The following is a 10,576-nucleotide window of genomic DNA, read 5'->3' on the forward strand; positions in this document are numbered from 1 at the left end:
TCTGTTACATTTCAGTTGCTCAGTTTTTAACAGTATCTTCCATGCTTCCATGTTGTGTTTCATGTGGCAGTTGAATGAAAAACATTGACACAGGAGTATAAGTTGAACACTTAGCACCTGCATTAAATTAAATTCTGAAAGAATTCACTAACTGGCACCAAAGATAGTCCATACCAACATTGAGGATATAGTCTACTTGGTTCACATCACCGATCTGCAACTATGCTGCTATCACGAATCTTATCATCCAAGGATCAATAAAACACATTAAATGGTATAAAAAATATTTTATTTGATTATTAAGTCTCTTCAGGACACATTTCCTTTACATACAGAAGCAACAAAAATGCTTGAAATCATTCATAAACATAAGAAAACATTTCTTAAGAAACAGAGGGAAACATTACACCAGCCATTCCCAAAAATCAAAAAGAATAAATATATGACAACCATCATGTTGTACATGAACCCACATTATTATAGACAGATAACAGCAAAAGGAAAAACCTTGAACAGACATATACAAAAAGACAAGGACATATGTACAATTCAGCAAAAAGACATGTAACATTTGGAAATAGTGGGTAATTTATCTTTGTACATACAACAAGAGAAAGAATCTCAACTGGAAAGAAAGAATATGACAACGCTTCTAGGTGACATTTACATTCCTTAAGTTAAACACTATTCTACTTATGTGACAGGATTACTTAGTGATTTATCTTATGAGATGCTATACAACATCATTCTTTCTCTGTAACTCATTATGAAAAACAAAAGTTTTACTGTCAGCTAATCCCAATACAACAACAATGATCAGTTAAGAAACTTTTTTTATATTTCATAATAAAATTACATAATTAACAGAAATCCTTACAATTAAATCTGGACAGAGGAGATATCAACAGACTTTCACCAGGAAACCGTTTCAAAAATAAATAAATAAAAATAGTAGAACATAGGAGGAAAGTCCTGTTAACTAGCAGCTATGGAAGAGGCATGGGCCAGATCTTGTGGAAAAATTAGATGACAGGTACCAATACCATTTGCAATGAACCATACTAATGTTGACTTGGTTCCGGCTTTTATGCAGTTCCCAAGTTAATTGCATATGGTATTCTAATAATACAATCTTAAGAAATTACACCTATTAGTGCAAGTGTGCTGTGTAACACCACTGTTGACTATGGGTGAATCTGGTGCAAGATCCCTTGTTATTTACTGCCTCACTACACACACTAAGCGTGGCCTATGCAGGTTTTTCTTAGATCACGTACAAAAGTTTACTAGAAACACCAAACACAAGACGACAGTCTCATCAACAAAGCTTGTATCAATACAGTTTGCTGATTGTGACAGCTACTACAATGTGAGGAGAGTGTAGTTGTGGGTTATACTGACCACAGGTTGTGTGTCTCGCATGCTGGCCAGAATTGCAGACAGAGGACATGTGCAAAACATAAATGGCATGTGCTGAAAACCCTACACTTACAAGCACAAGAAGAAAAATTCTCAGAGCTATTGGATGATTTCCCTACTTGTGTTTTGCATATACATGGTCTCAGCTACTGTTTCCACTTCCCAAGAGGTCTTGTACAATGGTCTCAATTTCGGCACAGCATGGTGTTGCAAATGAATGTTCCTTCTTTTCACATGTCCTCCTTACTGATTGGAACTGTCTCTGAATCCTGCATGTCTCATTTGGTGGAGCTGAAGTTACTGGAAAATGTCGACCAACGAGTTCTTTTTGCGATGCAATGCCTGCCCTCATTTCTTTAATTAATTTATCAAATGACGCAAGGAGAGAATCAGCAGTTTTGCTGTTAGCACTTCTTGCTAATTGTTGCACAATAGTCAGCCTGTCTTCCAAAGCAGCTCGGTAGTCAACAGTGCTGTAAGCAGCTGCAGTCTGCTGCGTAACTATTTGTGTTAACTCCTGCACAGATGACTCTCTGCAGAACCTGTCTTGCATAGGGAGCTTTACAGTTCCTTTGCTCATTTCCACTGCATGAATGTGTTCACAGAGGTTACCCTTGATCAAATTGTCTGTGCAAGAACACACACAACTGTGCACACAGATCTGAAAAGAAATACAAAATAATTCATTATACACACATGTGGATTAACATCTCTTAAATGGGCACAAATGGTTGTTACACCTAGGAATTTAACTGTTGAAAATAAGTGTACATACCTTGCACACAGTACAGGACAATGGGCATGCACTGCAAGAGTTCTCTGTATAGGTGACAGTATATGGGGGCCGACCAGGAACGGTGTATACATGCCATGTGCCATCTTCAACGCAGTGTATCAGTTCCTTATTAATACCACAACCTCTTCTGTGACTCTTACTTATTTCAGCACTGCGTGTGGTTCTCTCTGTCCCCTTACAAAGCCTTATTAATCTTTGAAAAAGTGAGTCCCTCGTTCTGTGCAATAGAGCCTGGATACATTTATCTACTCTGTTATTTATTTTCTTTCAGTAAGTATGAGTATTTGAGAGTTTTATGGTTTGCTTCTAAGAACATATTTGTATTAAGGCCAAGTCCAGTTCTGTAGCTGTATGCCCACATATGTGCCCTCCATGAATATCTATCTTTAAAGTACTTGCCAAACTCCTCAGTTCCTTCCTCCTCTGCACACCAAGTAAGAAAGCCATCCAGCAGCTCTGAGAATTTCTCTCTATCTGTCTGTAAGTGCAAAGTTTTCAGAGCTTTGTATACAGTACTCTTCAGCATTGCATTCCCATTTACTTTTGCACATATATTCCGTCTCCATGCCCGATCAATGTGCCAGGTACATAACAACCTATGTTCACTATGGCCCATAACTACACTCCAGGCACTGTAGTAGCTGTCACAGTCATCAGACATGAATACCTATAAAAATAAAAATCAAACACGTATGTTAATGCTATAGTTATTTTCAGCAAGCAGTGGATCAAACATTCTCTGAAGAAACTGTGTTCTTGCCTTTGTTTTGATGTGTCCAATACATTTTTTAATCTGCTCAAAGAAAACTTGCATGGACCTTGTGTCAGTATGTGTACTGAGGCAATAAGAAACTGGACATCCAGCACCAAATTCATCCACGGTCAACAGTGTTGTCAGATAAAATTTATACCTATTAGTGCCATGTGTGCTGTCTATCAAAACTTTTTCTGCACAGAATTTTTTTGCCATTTTCTGCTGATACTCAGTCATAAGGACTATCATAAAGTCACTTTCTGATAATTTGTTTCCATTATCCTCAGTGCCTTGGGCTTTGTAATAAATCACCAGGGAATCTTTCCCTAGGCGCTCTTGTTGTCTCACCCACAGATCAACACTGGTTGTGTCATCTTGGTGTGCACTACTATCGTCCAGCTTGTATTCTTTCCTAATATTTCTAATATCTTGTTTGCTTAAAAGATGAACTCTTCTGAAGAGTCCAACTTGAATGCTCTCTCTCACTTTCTTCAAAATTGTAGTATCAGGAACACCTTGTGCAATTAATTCAGCAACCATTGCCCTGTCAGCTGTGGTAAGATGTAGGCTACCCACAGAGAGACTGTGTCCTGTATGTGTCCTGTAGAACTTGACATTAACCATGTTAGAGGACACATTTTTTACTACCAAACAGGCAGGGCAGGTGCCACCAATTTTGATTGAAGGTTCCCTTAACCTTCTGCCTGAAGCTGTTTTGTCAGCATATCCAGAACGGTGGTAAACAAAATAATCACATTTCTGTTTTCCCCTTGGTATTATGAAGGAAACCTTCTCTTCAACTTCCATCTGTTCCTTCCACAGAAAGAACTCTGAAAATAAAATTACAATGCATAAGAAATAGAAACTTAAATACAGCATTTGTGTGTTATTCTGAGGAAATAATTTAGTTGAAATACACAAGATAACACTGAGTAAGTGTCAAAACATATTAGCAGCTCTCTAATAATTATTATGACCAGAGTGCCTGAGAAATAATGGTAATGGAGACAGTCTCTCCTACTCATGTATCATAAGAAACAAACTGGTTGTGGTATATACATACAATCAATATCAGACTGCTTTATGCCAACATTCCAAACTAAGCCTAGGGCTACACTATAGATCAGCCTGTCACCACCACCAAGATTTAGAAACATGTAGTATGCTGGGGCAAATCCAGATTAACAACTTAATAAGTCCAACAGTTTATAGAGTTGTTTAAGTTGTACACTGAAGATATATTGCCAATCATTGATTACCCTATGATACTTTCTTACCTATATTTACATAAATGATACCCAACATGAACACTAATAATTAGTAAATCATATCATTAACTCACTGGAAAGTCCTACATATACAAACAATGTACATCATCAGTTATCTGGCAAATACAAATAATAAACTGTACTTTTGTTTCCTCACCTTCCACAGAACTAAATGTCATTTCTTTGCACTCCATTTTCTGTTGGTGAACACACTCCAAATACTGTATCAGTTCTTGCCTCCGAGAGCATCTAAATGTATTGCACTCGGTACATGTCATCTAAATAACAAAAAAACAGGTTTTTGCTTAATATCTTAATAGCGTACTGCAACGGAAAAAGAACGTGTAAGCACAATTAATGCACTTATTCATCCATCATGTTTCATACTGCCAATTATGAAGAATAATCTTCAAGGATGTGGCACAACACGGTGAAGCCGCAGTGAGAAACTAGGGCCTGCATTATTTAAATATCTAAAATAAGTTATTTGTGCTTCATGAAACTACTTTAAAAATGTAGAGGAAAGGCCGCATCCCCGATATCACACTGGTGATATCTCCATAACATTTTCGCCAATATAGCATGCTTGACTATGAACCAGCCATCTGCTTGCAGTTGTGTTACATTAAGATTCACACAGCATTGATATGGTGACAGAGAGGTAACCAACTTGCCTCCTACCTTTCCAGACGCGAAATTGTGTCTCTCCATGTGTTTGTTTACGTCTATTACCAACTTGTCGCAAATATTACATACTTCTTTCCTAGGCTGTACATAAATATTCTTGCGATGCTTCACCCTCATATGTCGGTACAAGCTTTTTCTTGTATTAAAATTTGTTCCACACACGTCACACAAGCCTGCCACACCACGAATCCGTTCAACATTATCCATAGTGTACCTCCGACGACGAATTAAGAAAAGCACACACACACCAAGATGGGTCCCGCGAAAATCATACGAAGCGTTCAAAGATCTATCCACAAGCAGCTACGTCTCATTGGCTCTTACCGCCGACCAATGAGATATCGGTGCCAGTTGAAATAGCTACGTATAATGCCTCGTGTAGTTTATATACCTCCTTGTTCGGTACCGAGTCAAACTGCGATTTCTGTGACAAATCGCAACTACCAACTAGCGCAGTTAACATTCTTTTCCTAGTGCCATCTGTTGACCGACGTACGTACTTCGTTATGAGAGCCTTGTGCCTCACGAGATCGATGTGATGTGTGTGCATAAGAAGGGCTTATTTCAATAGTAGTACAAGTCCATTTTTATTCATTTTGAGATACAAAGTCGTAAAGTTAAATGAGCGCTGAAAAATCCGCAGTTGAGATACCAGAAATATTCAAGCATTGGCTTCTTGCTAGAGATGAACCTTTATTTATGTTTGTTTGGATCATTATTTCAGAAGCATTATAAACAGAAAAGTGGAGGTAGTGGACTTGTACCACTATTGAAATAATCCCTTCATATTATATGACAACATGCACATTCACATCAGTTATGGTTGGTCAAACACAGCTGTGACTCTGAATGTATTATATTAATAAGAAGTAACATTGCCTTTTTCTCCTGAAAATATCAAGTAACGTAACAAATGTGTTGGATTCTGCTTCCAATATGAGAGTTTTGGTTAATACTCCACATGCCTACAGGACTTTGCTATGCTAACACAGCAGACCTCAGACATCTGTATAAGTGTAGTGAAATGAAAACAGTATTATTGAGTCATATGAAAGCCTCACTTTTGTTCCAACACAGTTCAAGACTCGGAAGAAAAGTTTTACACCTGGTGTTCTACATGGCTACTTTTTGCCGACACTACTACCACCTACATAAGTAAGCTTTTCCTGTGTTACTTCCATGTAATGCACTTAAGCTATTCCTTATTTAACTGGAAGATCTGTACTTCCCACTTTCGTATTAACAGCCTCAAAATGCATATTGTAGACTTCGGGATATGTTACAGGTCAGTGTCACACCAAGATTGTGGAGAGAGGGGGGCGGGGCGGCATGTCACTCTCCAACAAGTGTTTACCAATAAATAAGTGGCGGAAAATTACGGGTATAGAACGGCTTAGCATGTGGAAAATGAGATTTTCATTATTGACTCACTGTATTTGAAATTTATTATTCCTTTAAAATCGCACAACTTCAACAAAACACACTTTAATTACTCATCTGCACACTTATTTCACAATTATGTCACTTTTAAGCTGCAAATCCTCTAAGAGCTGTCTTCAATCTTCACAAGTCTCTCTCAACAGCCTTAATGTGGATAGATATGTACAGCAACCAGTAATTACAGTCAGAACTGTGTCTGCAACATCACAAGGATTATTAAACAACTTTACTGTCACTAATTACAAGCAATATAATTGACAGAGTAGACTGCTAATATTTGCTGTAATGAAAGCCACTCAATGGGGTATATTTCACATTTGCAAGAACGATCTCACTAAAGTAATTAACTCCATCGAAACACTTAGAAACTAACCTCTCGTCTGTCGAAAACTGTCTAAAGAGCAGTGGCAATTTCTGCAGAGCTGTTGACAATGATATTTTGAGTTATCACTTTACTGAGTGACTGAAATGTAGTTCGGGTACCTGTGAACATAATAATATATTAGAATTCATTTTCTAAACACGAACTCTTACAGTACTGTATGCCTACTTACATATTAATTACATTATTAATATTTTCACAGTTGTTTCTTTAACACACAATTAAAGCCAACGAAAGAACGAACTTAAAGCATACTTGCTAATGACAGGTTTGTTGAGATGCAGTTTTCTGTGTCGACAGATGTAACTTTTTCATACGGTGCTAAGTCGCAGAAAACGCAGGAGTCACAGAAATCGCAAAAGTAGCAGAAATCGCGGAAGTATCAGATACAGCAGTGGCGGAGGGATACACGACATAGGTTCCTTAACTGCGACAAATCACAGTTAAGAATAACAGATACTGAAAAATAGCATTCACAGAAATCACTGATATCGGAAGATCGCAGTTTAGCCCATCACTACTGCTGCGTCACCGCCCGCTACGACCGTTTTTACCGTTGCTGTTACTAGATGCCGCTAGTGCGCCACCACCACTGCTGCCAGGCTGTCCTTCGCTTCTTCGTGTATCTAACAAACCCAGTACTGACATGAATTGTTCCACATTAACGTCGTATACGTTTATGAGTTTCTCGTTAATGTGCACTGGCAATTTGGGCTTTAACAACGTAAGCACACCTTTATTTGCCATTGGTCGTCCCAGTACCGAGTTTTATTTAAATAGCACTCAAACTATTTATTGATGTTGCCATGTTTTGGACTGCAGGGCTCCAAATCATAGACTTGTTTCCGTATTCTTTCCTGATTCGATGTGGGCCAGTAGTGATTTAGGAAAGCCTTTTCAGATTCAGCATGTTGTGCATTTCTCGGCTGCGCCCGTTGCCCAAAGTGCTCCCGGACTGTGTACATATACCAAGACAAACTTTCTTTTCTGTTGGTCATTCCACTTTTGTGGTAAGACACCTCTCAAGCTTCTTGTAAATACGAATGGATGGGGTGGGTGCTTTTCAAATAAGAATACCTGGAATTGCCCTTGTTCTACTTGATTTTCTTCAAGTAATATTGAAGATAAATTTGGTCCACCCCACCTGATCAAATGAATTGACTGTGCATGGGCTAATTGTTCCTGCTTCCACCCTTCCTCTTTCGTTTCAGGGTGCATTACCTACATGGTCTATTGTTGGTTCGTATTAAATGTTTCTTATGGCGGCTATTTCTTACAGTAAGTAGCTGACTTGTGTTTTGACTTGTTCCAGTTCACGTGTCACACGATTACTAGGGGTACTACACTCACATACTGTTTCATGAGCTACATTTTGTGCTGCCACACGTAGTTCATTTATATGCTTTTCTTGTGACTTCAACCATGTAGAAACATTATTTGCCAGTTCCTGATGCTGTCTTTCAAAACTTTCTTTGATTTTGTTTTCATGTTTCATAGCTAAAGTTCGGAACCGCTTTGTAAGATGCTGTGTTAAAGTTTCCATACTTGTCGGCTCTATTTTCATTATGTCTACGTCACCCAACAGTTGCGTTATTCAGCGTATGCTTATTGTAATGCATATATGTCAGTACTACTTGCTGTGAAATTTGAGGTGATTTGTTCTGACTGTCCTTTTGAGTCGCGGTGAAATGTGGCTCTCTATTTGTTCAGATGGTTCTTTTATTACTTTCTCAAAATTCTGTTTTATTCAGACTTCTGTTTTATTGTCAAGATTCTGTGCCATAAGCGCGAAATTGCTTTTTATCGTATTTCATATTTTTTGAAATAACGAAATCAAAGAATCTGGCGCTACAGACGGTTAAAACGCAACTGGTACACCTGCCTAATATAGTGCAGGGCCCCCGCGAGCACGCAGAAGTGCCACATCACGACGTGGCATGGACTGACTAATGTCTGAAGGAGTACTAGAGGGAATTGACACCATGAATCCTGCAGGGCCGCCCATAAATCTGTAAGAATACGAGGGGATGAAGATCTCTTCAGAAGAGCACGTTGCAAGATACCCCAGATATGCTCAATAATGTTCATGTCTGAGGAGTTTGGTGGGCAGCTGAAGTGTTTAAACTCAGAAGAGTGCCTCTGGAGTGTCGCATTGTCCTGCTGGAATTGCCGAAGCTCGTCGGAATGCACAATGGATGCAAAAGATCAGGCAAGATGCTTACGTACGAGTCACCTGTCAGGGTCGTATCTAGAAATGTCCGGGGGCCCCATATCACTCACACTGCACACGCCCTACACTATTACAGAGCTTCCAACAGCTTGAACAGTCCCCTGCCGACGTGCAGGGTCCATTGATTCATGAGGTTGTATCCATACCCATACACACCCAACTGCTAGATGCAATTTGAAACGAGAGTCGTCCGACCAGACAACACGTTTCCAGTCATTAACAGTCCAATGTCTTTGTTGAAGGGGCCAGGCGAGGCATAAAGCTTTGTGTCATGCAGTCATACAGGGTACACGAGTGGGGGCCTTCGGTCCCGAAAGCCCATACCGATAATGTTTCGTTGAAAGGTTCGCATGCTGACACTTGTTGAAGGCCCTGCATTGAAATCTGCAGCAATATGCGGTAGGGTTGCGTTTCTGTCACGTTGAATTGTTCTCTTCAGTCGTCTTTGGTCCCGTCCTTGCAGGATCCTTTTCCGGACGCAGTGATGTCAGAGATTTGATGTTTTACCATCTTCCTGATATTCACGGTACACTCGTGGAATGGTCCTTAGGGAAAATTCCCACTTCATCGCTACCTCACAGATGCTGTGTCGCAACGCTCGTGCGCAAACTACAACAACACTTTCAAACTGACTTAAATTTGATAACCTGCCATTATAGCAAGAGTAACAGATCAGTAACAGATCAACAATTGCGCCAGACGTTTGCCTTATATAGGCGTTGCCGACCGGAACACCATATTCTACCTGTTTAGATATCTCTGTATTTGAATGCGCATGGCTACACCAGTTTCTTTGGCGCTTCAGTGTAATAACACGCCTGTATGTGAATGTATTGCGCACTGTTTCGTGGAGTTCTCCACAATTACTCAGTAATACTTCTCTCTCGAAGCCCTTAAATGACTGGTATGATTTCATTCATGTGAGCAGTATTCCCTGTACTGGGCCATGCTATTGACAGCAATAACCATTCTGTGATTTTTTTAGGGCCACAATAGCATTTTTAATGCAGAGATCTACTGCTCATTCTCTTCTGCTGGATATCGATGCCTTTACCTTCGCTATGTACAGTTTCTAATGTAGGTCAAATAATATTCAAATATTTCATTTCCGTCTTCAGTGTTGTTTAGCCTGTGTGAATTAGTTATATGTAATATTTCAGCATATGCTCGTATTTCTTTTAGGAAATACGTTCTAGGATTCGAAATTTTTAAGAATATCAGACCCACTAAACCAGGCGTTCATTCAAACTCCTTCTCTGCAACATGTATTAAATGCCCTGTTAAGCATATAGGATGCTTTTCCAACAAACAAAGTTAATACATGGTAACTCCTAATGATCTATCTATTTTACTAGCTATATGATGGCTAATGTAATTGGTAGTAGTATATCCCTCTTTTTCTCCTCCTCTTCCGCCTTCATTCTTGTGTGAGGCAGTTAAAGACTTCCAGTTACTGGCTAAACGTCACTGAGAGAAAATGACCTCACTCCAACTGTCCTAATTGTAACAGTCGTAAATTACGACGAATAGCCTTACGTGCCTTGAAGACTGCATTTTTTTGAGGTGCTACTGCGTACTAAACTAACTTCAAGATAGTGCA

General features: G+C 39.2%; 1 protein-coding gene and 1 long non-coding RNA gene across 2 annotated transcripts; both read right to left on the reverse strand.

The window, feature by feature from the left end:
- Nucleotides 1-273: 273 nt before the first annotated feature.
- On the reverse strand, nucleotides 274-4,681 carry LOC126281365 (uncharacterized). Its single transcript, XM_049980279.1, has 3 exons — nucleotides 4,395-4,681; nucleotides 2,195-3,799; nucleotides 274-2,080 (listed from the first exon to the last, which is right to left on the reverse strand). The coding sequence occupies exons 1-2, from the start codon at nucleotides 4,513-4,515 to the stop codon at nucleotides 2,898-2,900; spliced, it is 1,023 nt and encodes a 340-aa protein (XP_049836236.1). The 5' UTR covers nucleotides 4,516-4,681; the 3' UTR covers nucleotides 274-2,080; nucleotides 2,195-2,897.
- A 1,622-nt stretch (nucleotides 4,682-6,303) lies between these two features.
- LOC126281366 (uncharacterized) lies at nucleotides 6,304-7,149 on the reverse strand. The gene is made up of 3 exons (XR_007551257.1): nucleotides 7,002-7,149; nucleotides 6,738-6,847; nucleotides 6,304-6,560 (listed from the first exon to the last, which is right to left on the reverse strand). It is a non-coding gene; the product is annotated as an uncharacterized LOC126281366 (long non-coding RNA).
- Between the last annotated feature and the right edge of the window lie 3,427 nt (nucleotides 7,150-10,576).

Source organism: Schistocerca gregaria, chromosome 7, assembly GCF_023897955.1.
Source record: "Schistocerca gregaria isolate iqSchGreg1 chromosome 7, iqSchGreg1.2, whole genome shotgun sequence".
Classification (NCBI taxonomy): Eukaryota; Metazoa; Arthropoda; class Insecta; order Orthoptera; family Acrididae; genus Schistocerca; species Schistocerca gregaria.